Source organism: Budorcas taxicolor, chromosome 2, assembly GCF_023091745.1.
Source record: "Budorcas taxicolor isolate Tak-1 chromosome 2, Takin1.1, whole genome shotgun sequence".
Lineage (NCBI taxonomy): Eukaryota > Metazoa > Chordata > Mammalia > Artiodactyla > Bovidae > Budorcas > Budorcas taxicolor.
In genome coordinates this window covers 163,463,439-163,488,242 of record NC_068911.1, presented here as the reverse complement: position 1 = coordinate 163,488,242, position 24,804 = coordinate 163,463,439, and the positions used below count along the sequence as shown (strand labels likewise).

The following is a 24,804-nucleotide window of genomic DNA, read 5'->3' as shown; positions in this document are numbered from 1 at the left end:
CCAACAGACTACTGCTCTAATCCTTGCCTCACTCGTAAGTACACTATGAATACTAAAAATAAAGACAACTAAACTGTCCTCTGTCTCTACAAGTTGCCATTTATTTGTTAGAGGTCAGAGTTTTTTCTCACCCTATGACGTAATTCAGAGTTATTCTGAACAGAGTTCATTCTTTGGTAAGGATCTGAGGACTTGATTTCTTCTAAGTGAAGTGTTTTCTGGGATCAATCTTCTGCTTTTTGCCTGTGCTATGCAGCTTGTGGGATTTTGGTTCCCCACTCAACTGGGGAGTGAACTCAGACCCTCAGCAGTGAAAGCGCCAAGGCCTAACCCTGGACCACCAAGGAATTTCCTGAGATCAATTTTTAAAATTTTACTTTTTATAGAAAATCTATTTTTATAAAATAACTTTGATATCAAACTTAATAATAAACCTCAATAAAAGCAGGTATGTAACACTTTTAAGTAATTTACAATATAATGTGGAACTCTATGTTTAAATGGAAACCTCAACTTCAAAAAGCACACTTACCACTTCTGGCGTCTTTCCTACAAGTACACTACCTGTCTTTTCTTCCGTTTCCATCGAGTCACTATAACGAAGAGAACCAACAGTTACCAGCGTGGTAAACTTTTCTGAATGGTATGTGCGGGTGACTTTTTCTCTTCCCTTTTAATCAAATGGAAGATTTGAACCATGTCCATAATAAGTATTTTGCAAGGGAAAAAGCACTAAATAACTTTTAAAGTACTGCTGTTAAGAAACAGAAAAGACTGTAAAATAAGATGGAGGCAGTTCAGTTACCAAATTTCTGCCAAATAATTTCATAAAACATGCAAAGCAACTGGTTAGCAAAAAAAAAAGGACAATAAAATAGAACAAAACCAGGGGACAAAGTATCTCCCAGATTCCCAAAACAGAACCGCCACCACCAGCCACAAAACCAGTCTGAAGTAAAGCAGTCAGAGCCCCAACAACTCTTAAAACCAACTGGTCAACACTCTCTTCTAGGTCAAAGCAAAACACAAAGGAGAAAATGCTGGGTACAGAATTCAAATTAAGAAAGCAGAAACTAGGGAAAAAGAAGGCCAAAATGAAAGTGAGAAAGGAAACACAGCCAGGAGATCTCACAACATAAGACACCATTCTGTTTAAAACTCCACAAACGCAGCAGAACAGGAAGTTCTAGAGAACAGTGAAATTAGAAAAACTATCCTAAACAAGCCTGCTTTGTAAATACTTAGGAAAACTAATTTCAGTAAAGATAAACTACAGGATATAAAAGAATATTACTATAAAAAAAATTTACTTGACCCACTAAATAACTTAAGCAAGGTTGTGGGATTCAATTTTAATATACAATGATCAAGTATAATTCTACATATTAGCAATAAGCAATTTCAATTGAATTGAAACTTTAAACATACCACTTACAATAGTATCAAAAGACATAATATACTTAGGAATAAATTTAGGGGAAAATGTACGAAAGCCCTATACTAAAATCTACAAAAAAATGTCGAGAAAAAAATTTTAAAAACCTAGATAAATGAAGATTACTGGATTATAGTAATTTTTATCAGTTCTAATAAAAGCATATTTAAAAGCTTTTTTAAAAGCTAAGAATGTTTCTACCTGTAAAATATCTAACCCAAACATCTAAAATCTAGCCCAACCTACCCTACCTGAGATTTTTGAATTTACTTGATAAGAAAGCATGCAGGACCCACACCTGCCCCATCAGACAACTACTTTCATTGTTTCCAGAAGGGTCCATTTTTTTTCATTTTCCTTAATGTGCCCAGCAGAGTGCAAAACAGAGCAATAGTCTTCTTAAGAGTTTACAATCTATGAAACCTAATGGCATTTATTCTTAGACTACATTGTCTAGAAATACTCTATCTACTTCCCAAATAAGATAAAGATAGCTGGATTAGTTCTATGCAGAAACAGATAGGCGTACCTTTCTCTCTCTGATCCTGGAACAGTGCCCGTGTTGGTGGACCCAGGCACAGAAGCAAGAGGGGTGCCAACAGTTCGAAGATTCTGGATCACAGACGACAAAAACTGCTGGCTAGCACTTTCATACAAATCAAAACAAATCTGATAGGCCATCAAGAGGTTGTCTTCCTTTACCAGTTTTTCTAAGATATCACTCACGGCCTGAGGATCATCTAAGAAAATTAGGCACTGAAACGCAGATAGAGAACAATTACATAATAATCAAAAACTTGGTTTGTAAGATACTGAAAGAGTTACAGTCAACAACACTGGAAACCATAAATAAAAGTGAAGGCAAACTGCAGCAAACTATCTAGTCTAATGATAGCATTCCATTTCTCATCCTGGCACCAAAATTATCCTGAAAGTAGAATCTGCCTTCTATAAGAAAGTCCATACAAGTTATGCCCACGGCTCCTAATATTGTGCCTGGCAATTAGCAATACTTAATAAATAACTGGTTGGTGAATGAATCCTGACTTCTTTAAAACTTCCTCACAAATCATTATCAAGTGCTCTTTCACTTCTAATTTCTGCTTTACCATAAATTGTAGGAGCCATTCATTTATTCACTCCTAATGCACTGTATTGTGCTGGGCTAGGACAAGAGGCACTAAAATGAACATTCTGAAGCATTTCTCTTACTACTCCTATGATCTGCCACATGTTTTAACAAAAGCCATCCAATAAATTTAGGATATTTAAGAGTTCAATTTAAAATTTGTTTCAAATAGCAAATAACTCAATTTCAAAATGAACACATTAATAAAAATTATTATAAACTAAGAATAGGAAATTATGGAAACAAAATAAATGACCAATAACAGGAGCCTGGATAAAACAGGCAAAGAACACCCACTGAATGACTACTGCATAATCAAGAAAGAGTTTGTACAAGAGTTTGTGAACAGTGAAAACATGGAAAAAACATTAAACTGAAGGATATATATAATTGATAGTTTGCTTCCAGGTAAGGGAACTTGGGAGCCAAAGGGAGAAGTGGCAGGAAGACTTAACTATACCCCTTGGTCCTTCATGAATTTTGAATCATGTGAATGTAATATCATTTGTTCAAAAATAATTTTTAAAAATGTAAAATTCAAAACAATTTTTTATAGGGACAAGGAATAAAATAGCTAAAATAAATAAAATTACTTCTGCGAAATAAAACTGAAATACACTGAGAAAAGAAGGCAAAGAACTATTGTTTTTCACGTAACTTTTAAAAAACCATTTAAGAAACTATTAAAAACTATTTAGAAGCAAACAAAACTCAAAAAAAAAAAAACTATATAGAGAAAAATGGAAGGAACTATACTAAAATGTTGGTAGACCAAGTGAGATAAAAGTGGATATTTTTCTTCCAACTTTTTCTTTGTTTAACACTTGCTTTAAAAAGCATCAAAAACTATACATAAAACAGATACGCAACAGAGTTCAGAGAACTATATTCACTATCTTGTAATAGCCTATAATGATTTTTTTTAAAGCATTCAAAAAAGGATGCATTAATCTAAATTTTAAATATGTATAGAGGATAGAAACATATATTGAGAATATATTATAGTGAACAAATAAAATGTGTGATAAAATGCTATGCTCTAAGCAGAATACAGAAATTTACAGTGTGGTAACTGTTAAAAAGCAAACTGAGCATTTCCAGCCAATAAAAACACAATCCAGTCATTGAGATAAATGACATAGCTCCACATGTTTTTGGAGGAAAACATCTATGAATCTTTTAACTGGGAAAATGCCCAGGGAAAGGTATAGATACAGTTTCATTTTATATATTCTGTACTGTCTTAATTTTGTTTTAAGTATGCAAGGAAATCCATACATGAAAAGAGATAAAGAAAATACCCAAAGGTCCTGGTTGTGTTTGGGAAATGAAACCAAAGATAATTTTTATACCTGAAATTCTTTTAGAATGATATAACATAGGTACTGTTTTTATCTTTATCTTTTCTTCTACTTATTTTTTTTAATCTCATTTCCAAAAATTTCCTTAAATGCCTGGATTATTTTCAAAATGAAAAAAAGAACACAAGGAATACATTATAACAAAATAGCTTTTTAGTTTTGAGAACTTCAGTTATTTTAATCAGTAAAACAGAACATAAATACACGCCTTATCTTCACAGGGCTGTTGTAAAGATCAACTGAGAGATATATGTATGAAATTATAGTGATGTAATGAGGTACACACATGAGGTAGTGAGGCATTACCCAACAACACAGTGTAAAATAATATAATGTTATTACCTGACAAACATTGATGAAATCAGGTTTCTCTAAATTCATGTAGATTTTAACTAGGACTCTCAGTACTTTATTCCGAAACTGTTTATTCTGCATTAAAGACATGCAGAGCTTCAAGCTATATGCCAGCATTCCTGGGACATCATTCTGAAAGAAATAATTTGAAGAGACATCATTATCTAGTTACTGAAGCATGTTTATTTAGAAATCAAGTCATTTTAATCAATATTCTTTAGTCATTCTAGGCAGCTAAAGCTTTATTTGCTACTTAAATAAAATAAAATTTTTTTAACTATTTTAGATGAAAATCTTAAAAGAAAATTACCTATTTCCCTGTCTTCATGAAAAAAATGGGTTGAAAACAAATATTTAGTGTCCACCCAGGATCCTCACTATATGAACACAGTATACTATAACAGAGTAGTGCTGCTAAGTATTATAAAAACCAAGCAGACAACCTAGCTAATCCTCAGGATTATCGCCTATACTCAGTGGCCAGGAACACAAGATGATATAACTGTTCTCTAGCTCTGAGTGACTCAAGCTTTGAGTGCTGTCATATCTAACTGGCACTCTCCTGGGGAAGTTTTCACTCCTGATTATTTACATTTACCTTGTGGTTCTTCAAAGCATGCCCGAATTTTGAGATACCAACCTATAAAAGTTCTTCAGCATAAACAAGCATGCTGAAGAGCTACAGGAGTACTTCTCAAAAATGAGGTTGAGAAATGCAAAATTCAAAAAATTCACTAATTCAGAAAGACTTCTATTGTGCATCCCAATATTCATAGCAGTGTTATTAATAATAGCCAAGATATGGAAGCAACTTAAGTATCCATCAACAGATGAATGAATAAAGATGTGTGTGTGTACATATATATGCACACACACACATATATGCACACACACATATGTATACATACAATGGAATGTGAAATTTTGCCATCTGCAGCAACATGGATGGATTTGGAGGGCACTATGCCAGGCAAAATAAAGTCAGAGAAAGACAAATACCATATGGTATCACTTATACGTGGAATCTAAAAAATACAACAAACAAGTGAATAAAATAAAAAGCAAAAGCAGACTCACAGATATAAGGAACAAACTCGTAGTTATCAGAGGGGACAGGGAAGGGGGAGGGGTGATAGAAGAGCAGGGGATTAAAAAGGGTTAATACAGGATTATATAAAAAGTATGCAAAACTTTTGAAAAACTGCAAATTGCTATAGAATTTAAAGAAAGTTAACACTCAATGATAAAATAAAATTTATTTTGTAAGCAAGTTGTGACAAATCAGTGCACACATAATGAAATCAACTTAATAGGACTAACATCTTTCCAAAAAAATGAAGTACAATTTAAAAATACCATGATTATACCACAAGCAGAAAAAGTAGGTATTATTTCATCTTATGGGCTTCCCTGGTGGCTCAGACAAAAAGAATCTGCCTGCAATAAGGGAGACCTGGGTTCTGTCCCTGGGTTGGGAAGATCCCCTAGAGGAGGACATGGCAACCCACTCCAGTACTCTTGTCTGGAGAATCCCCATGGACAGAGGAGCCTGGCGGGATACAGTCCACGGGGTCGCAGAGTTGGACACGACTGAGTGACTAAGCACAGCACATTTCATCTTAAGTGACATCTACTAATATATGTATATGTGCACGGGGAGACAAAGTAAGATGTACTTCTTACTCTGCTTTACTCTTGTTTTAAACATTTATCACCCCTTTACCTTGCAGGGAATAGGTGTCACTGCTGGTTCCCCTAGAGGATTATTCCATTTGAGCAGGAACTTTGTTCCTTGCTTCCCACTGTTATCTCCAATGCCGAGAACAGTGTTGAATGAATAAAAACAAGTATTTTAGTTCTAGTCCCCTGAAGACAAGGAGTAACTACAACTGCACAAAAGTCAAACAGCAAAATAAGGGCCATTCTACGACACTGGGCCATTCATATATTTACGCTCATTTAAACAAATCTTACCACTGCTGCTAAATGCTGCCTTAAACTTTGGGGACCCAGTGGTAAAAGCACCTGTCCTCAAGTAGGTTCTGATCTGGTGGACCTAGTTGGATCTAGGGGTTGAGGAAGATATAGCTGGCAGGGAGTGACAGAAGGATCTGTAAACAAATGCCAGGTGAACTGAACTATGAATCTTGAACAGGAATAATGCAGGTAAGGAAAAGAAAAGGATGTTTTCCGGAGGGGCAATATTTTTGGTAAGTGGAATGAGGCACGGTCCATCTAGAAGAGACAAAGTCAAGATGGCTGGAGTACAAAGAGCTAGCTCGTGGAGAAGGATAGAGGGTGAGGCAGGCTAAGTGGGCACTTAACAGATCATGTTCATTTAACTCAGGCTTGCACCTCTTTGACCACTTTGGCTGGTGACTTACAATTGTCATAATTATTGCAAAACACCCCCAAGCTAGGAAAGTATATTTTTAGCCATAATAAAGGCACTACAATCACAGTTATCATTATAGTCTTCTTTAAAAGGGCAGAGGACTTCTCTGACGGTCCAGTGGTTAAGGATCTGCCTGCTAATGCAAGGGTCACAGGTTCAATCCCTGGCCTGGGAAGATTCCCTGAGCCTTAGGAGAGCCACAGACATGTGCCTTACCACTGAAGCCTGCACCCTAGAGCCCAGGCGCTGTAAGAGAAGCCCAAGCACAGCAACTAGAGAAAACCTAATTAAGACAACTTCCCCGTGCAAGACCTCAAAGGAATAAAAGTGGTAAGACAAAAGAGGCTATTCAACAAGCACAGCCAAAGTTCCTTTATAAATACATTAAAACATAAAAAATATAAAAAGACATATTTTAAAAACATAAACTTTTTTCAAAAGAGCATCGCATCTTATTCTATCTAAGCTAGAGTTTCTTTTCACTATAATTTTTAGTTTTAATAATTTGCTCTGCTGATTCTTCATCAATAACAATCTCTAAAGTTGCACCTTCTACCTACCGACTCAAGTATAGTCTTCTCAAAGACGTCCAGTCTTCGTGTCTCCAGAGCAATGCCGATAGCTTGCTTATACTTGTGATCATCTAGACATCTTTGAAACATTTTATTCACAATGCCTTCCAATCTCTGGTCAATTGGTTTTTTTTCTCCTTCGGGCAAATCTGCATTTTCCACACATTGTTTGGTGTAGTGATCAATGCACTTTGCTATACGGAAAATAAAATAACTGATTACTTTGTAAATTGGGCTGATACTACTAGAAAGGACAATACCTACATTTATTACCATGAAAACTTATCGGATGACTGTGGAGTAATAAGTAAATTTCAGATTTTTTAAATGCTAGAAGTTATATCTTCAAACAATAGTTCCCTTCGTAACAGTTATACTTATTCCACATGTTGACATTATTTAAAACATTACTATCTTGTTACTGTACTTTTACCAAAATTACATTATTCAACTTGGCCAAGCTGCTTATTTTACAGAGTTGGCTACAAATAGCTGACTGTTTCACTTTTCAAAAAACAAACACTTGCCATTGAGAATATTAACAAAAACCTATTGTAGCAATTATCACGAGGCAATAAATTATCAGTCTTCACATTAATGAAACTATTAGCTCCTTGAGAGTAGAGCCTGCCTTAATCATCTTTGTAGAATAATGGTGAAATGACCTGAAATGTGCCACTGGTCCCAAAGGCAATCCCAAAGATTTCCAAAGCCCTTTCCAGCAATCAGCTAAGATACTCACTGTCTCAATGTGAGGTAGGGTAGCCTTTCACACACATTTCCCCTCTCCCCGGAGAGTATGAAAGCTCATGCAGCGGTGCACATGCACAATCCGGCTTTCACATTCCACAGTGATTTGGATGAAAGGGGAGGAGTATCGTGTTTACAACTTACACTGCTTTACCATCATACCATCAACTTGTTAAGAGCAACCAAAAAGGGAAATTACCCTAAGACTTCTTTCACCTTCATAAGGAAGATAGCCACTCAAGCTAAATGAGATATATAAGAGCTGTCCTCTCCATAACTCACTGGCTTGTCACTCTCCTTTTCAAAGAGAAAGGTACATGGAAAAGATTAATGAGTTGCAATCTACAGCCTTAGAAAACAGAAATGATTGAACGAACTAGCATGAAGAACTGGCCCATGTCAATGGGGCTATATTCAGGGGAAGCAGAACACTTTTCTAAACTGGAATACACCAGGTTCAGGATCCATCCAGGAAGAATTAGACAGGTTCAGGTACAGTTAGTAAGAACAAAGTGGCAGTCACAACACAGACCTTAATCAATTTTCATTGCAGAAAATCTTCACCAAGCCCCAACAGGAGCTTTTTGAACCAAATGTAGTTGCGAGGAAACATTACCCCTGTCTCACCAGAGAGGAATCTCAGATTTAATAATGGAGAAAGAAAAGTGTTACCTTCTAAGTTTCAAATGAGACTCGAGCTCTCACTTACCAGGGATATACTAACTGTAGCCTCATTTCTAGCTAAAATCTTATTACAATTGGGAGAAAATTTTTAGCCTTGAGTTTTCTGAGTGTACTGCTTGTGACATTCATTTAAGGTTCTAGGAAGGTGTTCCTAAATTCTATTTTATGTATCTTTTCACAGATCTCATTGACATTATGAAAAAAAAATTCATTCTGATAGTCCCAAGAAAACTAGAAGGGTGAACCCCATTTCTAATTAAAGAAAAGCAAACAGAACTGGTCTACCAGTCAACAATCACCTCTTACAAGCTAAAGATTGAGATGATATACAGGAAGGAATCTGCCACCTCATGGATCAACTGTCCTGATTAAAATCATCATTTGTAAAATCGTAACATTGCAAGCACCTGCAGATCACTGATGGATAAAATTATCAACACTCATCAAAATAAATCCTTCAAATAAAAGAAGAGATAAAAGTATTTAACTCCCCATTCCTAACAATGCAGGGGAAGTGCTCTGGTTTCAAATGATATGGTCTATCCTTTAAAATAATCTGTTCTTCCCACAGGATTCACAGATGAAAACTCCAATTTAATAAATCCCCAACAACAATAAAGCTTGAAACATCCTCTCACCATCATGGCAAAAAATTTTTAAATGTGAACATAAAATCTTACTACAAACTTCAGGGACATTTGGAAAGTACCCATGTGGACTCCCTAGTGCAGCATTTCCCAATTCCTGAAAGAGAATACCAATTTTCTCCCTTTAAGAGTTCAGGGGAATAATGCAGATCTCCTCTTAATCAGGAATTCAAAAAACTATCTATACTATATACATTTCCAGAAAACACTTGGGCTATCTGTAATTATGACCTAAAGCTTGATATTCATAGACATGTCTGAAGGGTCCACAATCTCTTCTTTCATCTATTACAGCAAGTGTTTTCTAACATTTTTAAAGCTACAAAAGCTCTGAACAAAATCTTACAGAGCTGATTCAACTTGCAAAATGGAGAACCCAGAGGCTTGCCTGTGTGCTACCCTCTCACTTCAAAAATACAGAAACAAATAAGACAACGGTTACTAGTAGAAACAATATGGATTTTGTAGTGATTAAGCCTAGGTTTTAAATTCTGACCCTCCTATTTAATAACCATGTGTCTTTAACATCTTGAAACCCAAGTTTTCTTATCTATACAACAGGGTGAGCTCCCCCTTCACAGGGAAGCTGTGGAATAAACCATGAAATGAAGAATGATCAGGACAGTGCCTAGCACAATGGAAATACTGAATGATGTTTTCCTGTGCTAGAAACAGTTCTATAAATTGCTATCATTTAGTTTCTGTTATTCACAATAACATGATTTAGTATTTTTATATAAGCATATGCTCACTGGAAAAGAGATGACCATAACCACTGAGATAACTAACTTTGCCTTAAGTCAGCTGTTTCTGAATAATTTCTTAGATTCACTCTTAAAATATTTTGTGAGGTGAGTGCTTTCATTAATAATTTCTGTTATTGATGTTACTGTTTATTATGATAAAAAATAATGGCATAGAATTCTAAAACAGATCTAAAAACTCAGTATGCATAAGATTATTGTAGAAAGATTATGAATTTTCATTAAAATGAAACGTGCGAACATCAAAGAGTAATTCGGGGGGAAAAATGCTGTATGTAGGAGAGCAAGAAAGAGGCCAACAAGATAAAGCCTTACTAGATGGAAGATAATTACCTATAATAGTTTCCACATATTCAGAGTTATCATTGACATTGAAGAGGTCACCTGCTCCAAGTGCATAATTCAGAGACTCCTCAAAAGCCCCCAGGTGATAAAATACTTTAGATGCCACTAAGGCCGCAAACTGCCGACTCCGGAAACCTTCATCTTCATACAAAACTTCTCTGAAAGAAATTAGGAAGTATAGGCCTAGTTCAAACTGTGGTTCTCTTTAAAAATTCCAAATCTATATACTCAAGTCACAATTTAGTGGCAGCAAATTTCTAAATGAATAAATCACAAGACCCACATCCATGGATAATTAAGGTTGATCTACTTTATTCCAATTAATAGAAACAAATTCTTACATTTTGTCTACAGACTCAGAAATTTCTGCCCAGAAGTCATTGACAACTGCATTCAATTTGTGTAGTGCAAATTCCTGTAGAAGATAAAACCAAAATTCGATTTTGAGACAGGCTTATCATTATATTTCCTTAAAAAAAAGCAAACAAATCAATGGCCAAATTCTAAGTCATATTTACTAAAAGTTTTAATCTATGACAAATATAAAAGTTCACCAACTAACTTACATTTTCTCTTGGGCTTACATACTTCCTTTCTGTTTTCAATCACAGAACATGAGACTAGCCATATAATGTCATTCCTTATCATACTGAACATTTTTCTTCATTGACAGTAGGTGTAAGATTGACTCTAGGTTGCTGATTTGGATATAAATGAATTCAGGTGCCTAGAGCCAACTAAAGTATACTTCAAATTTCTGTCATATGAAAAAAGTTTTAAAATATGTGATTTCTGTTGCTACAGAAAATTGGAGGGGGGGTGGTTTCCAGGTACCATACTGAGATTTATTTGCCTCAGTTTTGCTAAACTCTAGGGAAAACCAACTGCTGTTGCCAAAGCACTGTCTCTGGGTCTAGATTTCAATGACTGCTTATAGACTGGGTATGATGGCTATTTTAAATGATGGAATATACACAAATATCAATATAGTCAAACAGTTCCAAAGCACAAATATTAAGCCCAGTTAATTTTCTTCAACTCATACCTTAAGCTGCGGTTCTTCTTCATCCAGAAGAGAAATAATTCCAGCTATAAGACAAAAGGTAGACTGTGATTAATTTAGTTGCTCAGTTGTGTCCGACTCTTGTGACCTGATAGACTGTAGCCCGCCAGGCTCCTCTATCCATGGGATTTCCCAAGAAAAAATACTGAAGTGGGTTGCCATTTCCTTCTCTGGGGGATCTTCCAAACCCAAGGATCGAACTGGGGTCTCCTGCATTGCAGGCAGATTCTTCACCAACTAAGCCACCAGGGAGGCTATCTATTGTGATTATGGACTATATATGCTGAGATAAACCAATGCTTAATGAAAAATATATCACAGTTGGAAAATAATTATTTTTTGAGGGGTGACTTCATTATAGGAATGATTATTTTTCTTTAAAACCAAAAAGTTTCTATTTCAAAGTTCAAGACTTAACTATGTTATCAAACTCTCACGATACCACATATACCACATTATGTGCCTAATTGAACAGTTCTCAAAGTATGGCTCCTGGATCAACTGGTACAAGCATTACCTGGGAACTTGTTAAAAATAAAAATTCTTGGCCCCATTACAGATCTAGTGCATCAAAAATTGCGGGGAAGGGGTCCAGTAATAGGGCCACAAGCCTTCCCTGCAATACTGATATTCATTATAGTTTGAGAATCACTGGCCTAATTGACTGACCAAAATGAGAAACTTCCCTACACAATCTTAGAATAAAATTATTCACACAAAATAAACCAAGTCATAAAATTATTTACAGAAGCAGGAATATTTAGTTGTCAACTTAACGGAGTAAAATAATGACTATTTCAAGATGCTTATATTAAGGCACCTCTGTTGTATCACAAGTAACCTAGAAGGTTTTGCTAAATGATGTGCAATCTCACTTGTTCTGACATGAGTTACTGAAGCAAAGCAATCCTCATGTGAGCCTGAGGTATTGGCACCAACAGTGGAGAGTAGAGGCAATAACTGTTGTCTCCCAAAAATACATCCTGAAATACAGTCACATATCAAAGGGATTATTAAGGGAAAAAAAAAAAGTGGGAAATTACTGTCCTTGAACCTAAAGGAAACTAAACTGTTTCTCAGATATGTTTTCCATGTAGGTCTTTAAAATCATTCTGCAACAGTGAATTGAACCTGTAAGCTGATACAAAAAGTGTCAAGGCAACTTTCCTTAGCAGAAGTAGCCATTTCTAAGTGGTAAGTGTAGGTGTGCCAAACAGCTTCAGCAGTCTTTAAAGAGTCATATGGGAAAAGACACAAAATTCGGCAAAGGAAACTATGCCATGGTTCTAGCTAGGGCATATTACTATTCTAAAACTTTAAATGCAGATAAAAGGAACCTCTTGGTGCTGTAAGTTGGTATAACAAATCCAGAGCAGAGAGGCTGAATTGAAACCATGAAGAGAAAACAGATTAAAGAATGCAATGTGGGGGGTAGGGGGAGATTTGGAACTAGTATCAATGAAGAGCTGATAGAGAAGAGTGCCTTAAATCTGGAACAGATGGTAAACAGCAGAATGCTTTATCAAAATACTAAAAATGCTACCCATTCCCTTATCAACAGTCAACGGTATGCCTGAACTGCTTTTACCAAAAGACGTGATGGATCTTTGTACACTCTCCTGTTTGGTTTCACTCATGACTAACGTGTTACATGGTTGTCCTGGCTTAGAAATGCTGCCACTGTCCATGGAACACAATGAAATCAAATACCTACACTTCATACACAAATATTTCCCATCTTAAAAACAGGAGAACTCACCTTTAGATGGGGGATGGGTGCACCTGGGGAATGGGAAAGGTTTCAGGATGCTAAAAAATCTCCTGTGCCATAATACGAAGTCAGCAAGTACTAAGATGCTGTATCAACTTACAGCATTATTTAAAATAGCATATTATTCTTAAACATGAAGCTATGCTCCAGAAGACACAGCTTGAAAGTTGAAACAGTTGCCTCAAAGAATTTCATTCTCACATCTCCCTCTTAATAACCCCCTATCTCTATCTCTCCACTCCCTTTCACAGCCAAAACTCTTGAAAAACTTAACAGTACATGCTGACCTTTTATTCACCACTGTGTCTGTAGTGTCCTGAAAGTGCCTAGACCATAAATGAACAAACAAACTGACAAACCCAAACTGGAACCTGTTAGCTTCTCTTTAGCACCAGGGACAGATCCTAAACCACAGCCAGCCAAAGAACAGGAAATCAGGTGACAAAAGGTTTGGAGCAAAAGCTGATTAAGTAATCCTGTAAATGTAACCAATGAGAGTAACAAATACGGACTATTCTACCATCACTGAGTCTCAGAGCAGGACTTCAGAAAATCATCAGGTTTAAATTCTATTAAGTTTCCTACAAGTGTTTTCTTTTTAGCCTCTACTTCAAATACTCTAGTGACTGATTAATTGATTTGATTAGTTAACTGATTTCTTCATTCAAGATACACTTTTGAAGTTCTGCCATCTGCTTGGCAGTTGTTCTAAGAATTATGAAAGGTTTCCCGCCCAAAATTCTACCACAGACAGAAAGACAGTAGTCAGGTAAGTAAACAAAGTAATTACAGGACTGTAATGAAGGAAGGGGATGGATGAGGGGGAGAGACCCAGCATGTTTAAATACGATGATCAGGAAAGACTAAAATTTGATCAGAAACTAAAGACTGCGAAGCTAAGGGAAAACTTGAGGAAGAAGAGTTTAGAAAGGGGGAAGAGAATGTGACAGGGCCGGTAGGAAAGAACTAACATATTCAAGGAACAGAAAGGCCAGTATGATTATGTAAAACCGAAGAAAAGAGTAGTACAAGACAAAGCAGGAATCAAATCATGCAGGTCTTTAAACCTGTATTTTATTATAAACACAACAGAGAGCACTGAAGGATTTTAAGCAGAAGAATATTATGTGATTAAAGTTTAAGAAAGAATACTCTGACTACAACAAGAAGAATAAACTATATGGAGGTAATGTTGGAAAAACAGAATCTTAGGGCTCTCAAAGCAACCCAGGCAAGAGATGAAGGTACTTTGGGCTAAGAAGATGAATCTGAAAAACAATGAGTCCTACATTTAGAAGTGGTAAGAAATTTAACGCTAATTTTATCTTTACAGAATTCTGACTGGAAAAGCTTTTACTTATACTGAACTAAAACAAAAGTCTAATTCTATGTGCCGGTGGCATTTTTTCAAGTGTAAAATTATGCCTTCCAGGGTCTCTGCCAATTTAAGCAATCCTTAGAAACACAAGTTCCTTAAAAGTACAAGTCACTGTCTTCTGATCATCAGTTTGTTTAAAACAAAACACTTGAGAGACAAGTGTAGAGTAAATCAAGACAAGAAAAAGGTCTGTGAGCCGGCAAAAAAAAAAAAAAAAAAAAAAAGGCACCAAGACTGTGGACAACTTTGTGCAGATCGATCTGTAATGAGGGGCTTAAAAAACTCCACTTGCAAAGTGACTTCGGGGCTGATACCACTGCAAACGTCATTCCACGAATCTTCGCGCGCAAGGGTTAAGTGGAGGAAACCTGCCCGCACGCCCAGGAGTTCCTTCTGCAAGGTAGCAGAGTGACCGTGCATCCAGCCTCAAAACCATAGGCTAATTCTCAGTACACAGGAAAAGTTCTCGGGGTGCCTTAATTAAAATATCCTTGGAATAAACTCAGAAACGACCTGCCCCAGCCCTCGTTTAATTGAGATTTCACTCCAAAAAAGACAAGAGCTGGGTCAGGTCGGGAAGTACCGTGTAGCATGGGCTGCCTTACCGTCCGGCTGCACAGAGGGGACCATCCCACCCTAACCACCCGCGAGAAAGGGCTGGGGTCGGACGGGCCCACACGCTCAACCTCGGGAGGAAGGGAATTAAGGAAAAGCCGTCGGGGTCGGAGACCGGCCCGGGAAGCCCCTCGGGTCGGGGCACAGGTCGGGGGGAGTGGCTGGGGAGGGAAGACGAGCCGGTCCATCCAGCGCGATTTCCCCTCCCCGAGCCGGAGGTGGTCGCGGGGTTCCCCCCGGAGAGGCCGGGCTGCACGGCCAGCTCCCGCCAGGAGGTGGGCTTCGGACAGCGAGGCGCGCGGCGCCTCCGCCGAGAGGTGCCCAGTCACCGGCCCTGACTCAGCTAAAAGCCGGCGTGGCGGCTCCTCCCTGGCGGCGCCGGCGGCGGCCTCACTCACCGGCCGAAGTGATCATGGCTGCGCCCCGCACTCGCCCGCCCGCTCGCTCGCCGCCCCGGCCGCGCCGTGTATCTGTCAGCTCAGGGCCCGCTCGCTTCGCCGAGCCTCCTGGCTCCCCCCGGTGCCCTGCTCAAGTCAGTCGCCTCCTCAGGCCGCCGGCTCGCTTCTCACCCAGGACCCTGCCCGCCCCGGAGCTGCCCGCGACGCCGCCTGCCGCCCGGCGCGAATTCGGCCCCCTGGGCCTGTGTCTCCCCGGGCCGCCGCTGCCGCCCCGCCTCGCGCGGGATGGGGGTGCACGGAGAGCTCCATGCTCTTCTCTAACCCTCCTCGAGGCCACAGCTCCCGCGGGGACAGGAACCCGCGTCCGCACCTGGAGTCAGGCTTCAGAATAGCCACCCCTAGAAAAAGGACCCCCACCCCCCCACCCCTACCGTCACCCGCCATTGCTGAAAAAGAGAGGTTGAGGGGAGGTTGCTCGCGGTGTTCGCAGCGCCACCTGCTGCCTGGGCGGTCTCCCTGCAGCGCCCCCCAGCCAAGCCTTTGAGGGTCTGGGTAGTGCAAATAGCGTTTTCTAAGAAAAGTGATTTTCAAATTTTTTTAAAAAGTGGAGCCCAGCTTTAAAAGAAATCCTCATATCAGTGCTCTATTATCGTATCACAGTGGATCCCTAAGTAATCATTGGTTTATCATAAAGTTGAACAAGGGAAGTTCTAATTTACATTTGGAACAGTGAGTGTTGTAAATGGTTTAAAAATCAGACGTATACAAAGATATACAGTGAAAAGTGTTCCAAAGGAGAAAAAAAAATGTCGTTGTTGCCTTCCATCTGCCCAGTTCCTCTCACCCTCCATAGCAGCGGGTTCCTGTTTTTTAGTAGGTCTGATTTGAAATGCCAGTTGTGATCGACATCCGCGGTTTTATTCCAGCTTTAGTAGACAATTTACTTCAGTAGTCAGTACTAAGAAAGTCTTGACAAACATGAGTGACAAATGGTGGCATTTTAAAGCTTCTAGCCTCGCACTATCAAGCTACTCTTCAACTGGCTAGTGATTACTAAAGCTTATTTCTGAGGACTTTTCAAAACAATTTAACCTAGTTACACAAACCAATGTTTCTCACTGGAAATAAAATTTGATTGATGACACACTTGAGTGTCATCAACTAAAACAAAAAATAGTATTCTTAAAGCTATATGTTAAAATATATTAAATGTAATTATTAAACACTTTTGAAGAATCTAGCTCAGATTAAAAGGCACTGCCCTCAGAAGTGTGCACGAAAAACAAACAGGCTGAGTGTTTGGGAGTATTATTTTATAGAGGTGCTCTGACTGATCACTCACATAAAGACCCTTGTGTGCCCCAAAGTCCTAAAAGAATCAGATATAAACACTAACAGGTAGTGGAAATGAGTCAAGCACGTCTAGTGTAAGAAAACACCGGCTCAGCAGGATAGTGCATGGAGACTGATACTCGGATGTGAGGGGCAGTAGGGGGTAGTGGTGAGTGAGACAAAATGAAGAATGATGCCCCGTTTCAGGGTTTCCTGATGGCTCAGTGGGTAAAGAATCCAACACAGGTCAAGAGGATCCCCTGGAGGAGGAAAATGGCAACCCACTCCAGTATTCTTGCCTCAAAACTCCCATGGACAGAAGAGCCTGGCAAGCTACAGTCCAAAGGGTCGCAAAGAGTTGGACTGAGTGATTGTGAATGCATACCCACCCCATTTAAAGAGAGCAGTGGCTGCTTGCTCCTACTGTGGTGGTCTGCCAAGATGCGGGCTACTGTCATGAGGGCTTATGATTTTTTTCCAAGAAAAGCCGGAAACCAGAATTTTTTGTGAAATCCTTGGAATTTTTAAAGTTGATAACTTGGGTATAAACTTCTATTTATAAGAAAAATAAATTTCCCCTCTTCTTTCTTGGCTGCAGCAGCTCCCAACAGCCTTGACTTCCTGCTCACCATCTCACAATTCTGCGGGCCATTCTTCACAGCCAGCCTGGAGCACTACTCAAAACAAGGAAGACAGGGACTCTCTCCTCTGCGCTCCTCCAGGACTTTAACCCAACCGTGCTTACCCCCAACCTGCATGCCCCACTCCTCTGCCCTGTGGGCCACACTCCTGCCATCCTGAGCAGCTGTGCAGCCGTGTACCTTGTCTCTGACCGCCTTTCTACCTTCAAGGTCTTCTCCGACTCATACCCAGCTAACCAGACTTGTCCTGAGTTCCAGTCAAGCCACACCTCCTCCAGGAAGCCTTCCTTGACCACCCTACGATGTGTCCCCTTATAGCCTTTACCCCACACAGCTATAATCATATCTCCTTGCCTACGTTCCAAGTAGACAAGGAACTACTCAAGGGCACAGCCACATCTTATTCATCTCAGTGTCCCCTATGGTAACTAGCACAGGGTCACACACGTAATAGATGATCAATAAATGTTTATTAGACCAATGACACAAGGCTAGAACTCAGACCTATGTCTTAGAAACCTCTGCCTCTCCAAGATTCTAAAGTGATTTCTTTTCAAAGGACACAGCAAGACCACAGAAAGGAGTCTTACCCAGTGCTCATAAAACAACAATCTGCCTCCAGATTTAGGGGTAACACAAAAGATCTCAAAGCCCCAACGAGGTCAGTTGTGGTCTCACACACGTATGGGCTGGGCCGGGGTCTCTGTCAGAGTGAAGGGAGGAAACCATGATTCTGATATTTATTTGCATATATACCCACCTTGGGGCTTCCTTGAAGCTCAGTGGGTAAAGAATCCACCTGCAATGCAGGAGATCCCGGTTCGATCCCTGGTTTGGGAAGATGCCCTAGAGAAAGGAAAGGCTACCCACATTCCAGTATTCTGGCCTGGAGAATTCCATGAACTGTATAGTCAGTCCATAGGGTCGCAGAGTCCGACACGACCGAGCGACTTTCACTTTCACTTTCATACCCACCTTGAGCAGGATTCAGTCCCAAGCGTAGCCGGACCATCTCCGTGGCCCGCGCAGCGCCCTCTAGTGGTTGCAGCGCCTCCCAGAAGGCGGAGAAAGTGGGAAGGGGCGAGCTCTCCAAAGCAGCATCCTCTATCCGCTGCCCCACCCTCCCCTCCGCCCCCGCCCAGTCCGTAAGCCTTCTGGCCTTTAAATCCTGGGTCTTCGGAGGGCTCGGTCCTCCCGTGAAGAACTGGATTTGATTGCTTTCCACCCCATCCCCCCGCTACTTTTTTAAAAATTTGGGGTTCTTCGAAAAAAAAATTTTTTTTTCCTGGCCTCCATTTGGCGTGCGGGATTCTAGTTCCCCAACCAGGGACGGAAGCCCTGCCCCCTCTAGTGGAAGCCCTGGCCCTTTTTCTTTTTTTAAAAAATCATTGATTAATTGATTGATTTTTACAACAGATATTTTAAGCGAATTGAATCTACTTATTTATTTTTGGCCTTGTCACCTGGCATGCGGGATCTTAGTTCTCCCGCCGGGGATTTAAAACAAACAGCACCAAAGGGCACCACCCACTCCAATCAAGGGCAGGGGCAGAACTCGAGGGATAGCTCCTCTTCTTAGAGGTATTAAGACACATATACTTAAACGTTGTCCGATGACTGAATTGGGTGTCGGTTTTTAAATTTCAATGAAATAAAATTTTAATTTAATTTAAAATCAGTTCCTGGGTTGCACTAGCCACATTTCAAGTGACCCCCCTGGGGCTGCCAAAGACAAGTACTGGTGTCTGAGGTGAGGGTGGAAGATCCACTTTTCTTTTTTAAAAATTTATTTAATTGGAGGCTGATTACTTTACAATATTGTGGTGGTTTTTGCCGTTTATTGACATGAATCAGCCATGGATGTACACGTGTTCCCCATCCTGAACCCCCGTCCCACCTCCCTCCCATCCCATCTCTCAGGGTCTTCCCAGTGCACCAGCCCTGAGCACCCTGTCTCATGCATGGAACCTGGACTGACGATCTATTATATACAGGTTTCAATGCTATTCTTTCAAATCATCCCACCCTCGCCTTCTCCCACAGAGTCCAAAAGTCTGTTCTTTACATCTGTGTCTCTTCTGCTGTCTCGCATAGAGGGTCATTGTTACCATCTTTCTAAATTCCATATATGTCGTTAATATACTGTCTTGGTGTTTTTCTTTCTGACTTCGCTCTGCATAATAGGCTCCAGTGTCATCCACCTCATTAGAACTGATTCAAATGCATTCCTTTTAATGGCTGAGTAATATTCTATTGTGTATATGTACCACAGCTTTCTTATCCATTCGTCTGCCAGTGGACATCTAGGTTGCTTCCATGTCCTGGCTATTGTAAACAGCGCCGCAATGAACATTGGTGTACATGTCAGACCCACTTTTCACGGGAGTGATCTTGATCTCCACAGAGGTGATGAGCTCAGAAAACACAGGCAAATACTCAGAAGACTACCTATGCGCATGCCCTTTTCCTGGCTCTGCCTCTCTTTCTGTGTGCCTGTCTCTTTTTCCTTCCCTTCCTCATGCTTTCTCCCTCCCTCCTACCTTCTTTGTGTCTCTCCCTCTCTCCTTCCCTTCCTCTCTCTTTCTGCCTTTCTCCTTTCTCCCTCTTTTCCAGCCATGTGTCTTTAATCACTGGACTGCCAGGGATTGCTTTCTAAGCTGCCGAATGATAAGGTGCAAAGGGCCGCTGTGGGCTCCAGGACACCAGGGATCAGCTCCCTGTTGCACAGTAGTTCTGCAACATAGGGGGTGGGTCCACCTACGTGGCAGCCGGGCTAGTGCCAGGAGGTGCTCTCATCAAGGGCTTGGCAGAGGACAGCGGGCAGTAAAACTGGTCACATGGCCACTGGTTGCTTCACGTACAGACTGCAGGCCACATGCTTTTTGACTGAAAGCACTTATCGCTGGAGCAGAAACGGGAAATGCAGATGGGGACTCGGGCCACCAGGGGGGAGGTGCTCCGTTGGAGGGAAATGCCCGGCTGGGACTGGAATTGGCCTGGATGGACTAAAGCATGAGAGAACCCTGGAAGCCATCGAGGACGTTAGGGTCTCTTTCCTCGAAGGACAGTGTCCAGGAAGGCAACGCCTATCTTGGGAAACTGGAAGTCTGCCATGGACGAGCTGATGCTGGAAGCCACTGTCCCCTCGTGGGGTGGGGGGAGGGTGTGGGGAGAGGGCGTGGGGGGTATAGGGTCTGGAATGGGGCTTAGGGTGGCTGAGAGAGTGAAAGGTCTGAGATGATGAGCCAGCTCTGGGCTAGTGGCCAGGGGTGGGAGGAGTCACAGCGAACCCTCAGGAGAGGTCTCCTGCCCTCTGGCTGTTCTATCCAATGGCTACTAACCCCAGGTGGCCGCTTGAAATGTGGCTAGTTGAAACCCAGGAACTGATTTTAAATTAAATTACAATTTTTTTCCATTGAAATTTAAAAACAGACACCCAGTTCAGGCACTGGACAATTTGTAAGTGTATGTGGAACAATCTGAAGATGTAAATCTCTTTTTGCAACTGTAAATTTAATAACATATAAATATAGAGTAAGTATTTTGAATAAAAACTTATCTGAAGTGTAAAATTCTCACTGGGATTTCAAAGACGCAAAATGTCTCATTAAAGTGTATTAAAAATGTTTGCGGTTGGAATGATACTATTTTGGACATACTGAGCTAAATAAAATGTTATTAAAATGATTTCCCCTGTTTCTTTTGATCTTTTTTACAATATGGCTACTAGAAAAGCTAAAGTGACAGGTGTGCCTGTAGGTTCTTCTGAGAAGAGCTGGTCTAGACTCACCCAAAGGCCGCAGTCCCTCTGCCCCTGGATTCGGGCCAGGCCCCTTGCCTTACTTCATAGTCATGGCTGCTCCTTGGTGGTGGCACAGGCAGGGCCAGACCAGACCAGGGGCAGAAGCTTAACACGAGACCCGCCTCTCTCTGGGGTTAAGGGGCTGGGAGTGACGGCTGTGGCAGCTAAGAGTTCTGGAGAGCGCACTGCCCCTGGGACGCGGGAGGGTCAGGGTGGTCAGGCTGGAGGCCTTCTGGGGTTGGGGTAGCGATCTGAGGCCACACCCTGCTCTGAGAAGACCTTGTCAACCAGTGAGGAAGAGAAAGAACTCCTGTGACAAGACAAAGGCCCGGTTTCTGCCACCAGGACTCTTTATGAAGGCTTGGTCACAAGGACTAAGCATAGCACCTAATTACTCCAAATAAATGCAGAGCAGGACAGTCACAAGCATGACTTAGGACTTAAAATCTGAATTTCTGTCTCGGAAATGCACTGGTCTGCACTTGCAGCAGGAGGCCTGGCTGGGACTGGGCAGCTCAGGGAGGAAGCCAGACAAGATTCACGCTCTTGTCAAAGCCCTGGTCCCACGGCGGCCTCAGTGCCCAGCCAGAAACATCCCACGGTCCCTCGGAGTCGAATTCCGAGGTCTCTGTGAACCACAGCATGGCTTGGTCTCTGCCTCTGCTCCGTATTGTGTGTGTGTTAGTCGGTCAGTCGTGTCTGACTCTTTGCGACCCCATGGACTGTAGGCCACCAGCTCCTCTGTCCACGGAAATCTCCAGGCAAGAATACTGGAGTGGGTAGCTACGCCCTTCTCCAGGGGCTCCTCCCAACGCAGTGATCAAACCCATGTCTCCTGGAATGCAGGCGGATTCTTTACCACGGAGCCAATAGGGAAGCCTCTGCTCCAATTAGGCAGCCCCAGGTAGAAGGCAACCGGAGGGTTCCGGCCCAGGGACCAAAGGCTTCAGGGATACATGTGGGATTCTGGGCATCACTCCTGCCTTGTACCCTCTTTCCCCCTGAACTTTCCACCTGTAATCATGTGGCAGGCTGCCCAGGGCAGCTTCCACTTCTGCCCCAATCCTTGAGCCACTTACACACAAAACCAGGTCACAAGGGGGTTATACAGGCCTCGAGTACGAAATAAGCGGCTTCCTCCACTGTGCGGGCTGTTTGCCTCCCAAACAGGACAAAGTGCAGCCTCCTGACCACAGGAACAGCCCTGCAGCAGGGATCTGCTACAGCATGGATGGCTTTCAGGTTAATGCGGCCACTGTCAACCTTCTCCAGGCACATGGGGTCCTAGGTGGTTTATCCCGGGTGAGAGGGGCTTGTTTAGGCCATAGGTTTGGGGGCCTCAGCCCCTGGCCTCTTTGCAACTTTGCCTTAAGCTTGTGGTTTGATCACCAAGAGACCCCTGTGCAGAGTGCTCTTGTAGACAAAGGCTTTGGGAGGAAACTGTGACTAGTACAAAGGGTTCTCTGAGACTCCATTAGGCTGCCTCAGCTTGTTAAACATTTGCGTGTGCAGACACACACCCTAATAAATACCAAGTTAAATGCTATCTTTAAAAAAAAAAGGCAGTCTCTTTTTAAATGTTTACTTATACTTTCCAGCTGCCGGTTTTCCAATCACAACAAATGTGGTTGCAGACACGTCACTGGCCAGGACTGGGGGATTTTCAGACCAGACGATCCCAGAGGTCCTGCTATTCGCTCAGATGACCTGCTCCCAAAGGTCCCTTCAAGAAACATTTTATGAGAATAAAGGGGAAGATGCATTTTGTTTTTGATTAGACAGCAACGAGGTCTGATTTTATTAGCTATTAGGAATTCTTGATTCAAGTCAGAAGTAGCACAACCACTGCCATATTAGAAAGATTAGTCCCTAAGAGTCCACACTGGGACCTGACCACAGGCCCCTTGCCAATGGCTCCTGGGACCGTTGTTCTAATCGCCCCCTCAGACAGGCCCGCCCCAACCTTTGCTCCTTGTGAAGAGACTCACCATCAAGGGCATCCCTCTGGTGCCCAACTCTACTGTCTGCTAGAACACAGCAACCATACTTCCTGAAAGGATGGGGCTTGTCTTAGCAATTTCTCAAGATGGCAGAGAAGGTGGGCCAGGGTTTCCCAGCAGGAACTGTGGGGTGGGGAGGGGAGGAGACCCTGCCTAAAGGAAGCAAAGGTGGGTCTCAGTCCCATTTAACATTTGGGAGGCAGAACCCAAATCTCAGTAAAGAAAGACCTTCTCTCTTCAACTATTCCCAGCAAATACTGAAGGTGATGAAAAAATCACGTGTAAACCACCCTTTGGGCTTTCCCAGTGGCTCAGCGGTAAAGAATCCACCTACAATGCAGGAGATGGAGGAGACCTGGGTTCGATCCCTGGGTCTGGAAGATCTCCTGGAGAAGGAAATGGTATCTACTCCAGTATTCTTGCCTGGGAAATCCCATGGACAGAGGAGCCTGGTGGGCTACGGTCCATGGGGTTGCAGAGGGTCGGACATGACTGAAGTGACTGAACGTCACCAAACCACCCTTCACACCAGAGGCTTGCAAACGTACCTGCGGGTCTCAGTAGTGGCAGACTCTTTTTTGCAGTGCATGGGCTCAGTTGCCGTCTTACTTTGGATCGAACCCACATCCCCTACATTAGAAAGCGGATTCTTAACCGCTAGACTTCCAGGGAAATCCCTACAAAAATTTTTAAACACAGCAGAGGCTGCTGTCTTGTGACTTCTGCCTTAGACAATTTCCTAACTTCAAAAAAGTTCCCGCCCCGCCCCCACCAGATAAAAAAAACTTCAATCAAATTATTACAAAGAGGTTAACAGAGAAATAGAAATATATAGCAGCTTCAAAATTACCAGCCTTCCCATTTTATTTAATTCCTTTTTTAAAGTTTTCATCATTAACGAAATGACTTTGGAAATAATGTACATTTCCCTGACACCAGTACTACAGTTTTCAGAGTCACAGTAAGATACACAGAATTACATCCATAATTAATATGAATGCCAACATTTCAAGCAGTAATTTCTGTTACATGGCAAACAAAATTCAAGAAAGCCATCATCAGGGACTTCCCTGGCAGTCCAGTGGTAAAGTCTCTGCCTTGCAGTGCAGGGGGTGTGGGTTCAATCCCTGGTCTGGAAACTAAGATCCCACATGCCATATGGTTTGGCCAAAAAAAAAAAAAAAAAAATCCAGGATAGCATATGAGAACAGTTGCTGCTTCAGAAAAGGGTTTCTGGCATAATCAATGATGAGGCTGCCGAAGACTGTTCCAACACCAGCACTGGAACCAGCCACTCCTGTCGGTGCACAAGCGCAGCAATAAATGCAGCCGCAGTCTCAGCATCTCTGCTGACTACACTGGTCTGAA

General features: G+C 41.5%; 1 protein-coding gene across 1 annotated transcript in view; it reads right to left on the bottom strand.

The window, feature by feature from the left end:
* The window catches only part of PSMD1 (proteasome 26S subunit, non-ATPase 1), an 83,745-nt gene extending 67,920 nt beyond the window's left edge, over positions 1-15,825 (bottom strand). The window contains exons 1-8 of the mRNA XM_052657062.1: positions 15,662-15,825; positions 11,482-11,525; positions 10,778-10,851; positions 10,425-10,594; positions 7,235-7,440; positions 4,268-4,411; positions 1,965-2,191; positions 533-593 (exon numbers count right to left, since the gene is read on the bottom strand). Of these exons, the coding sequence (XP_052513022.1) occupies positions 533-593; positions 1,965-2,191; positions 4,268-4,411; positions 7,235-7,440; positions 10,425-10,594; positions 10,778-10,851; positions 11,482-11,525; positions 15,662-15,677 (942 nt within the window). The 5' untranslated portion in view covers positions 15,678-15,825. The remainder of the gene's footprint in view (positions 1-532; positions 594-1,964; positions 2,192-4,267; positions 4,412-7,234; positions 7,441-10,424; positions 10,595-10,777; positions 10,852-11,481; positions 11,526-15,661) is intronic.
* Between the last annotated feature and the right edge of the window lie 8,979 nt (positions 15,826-24,804).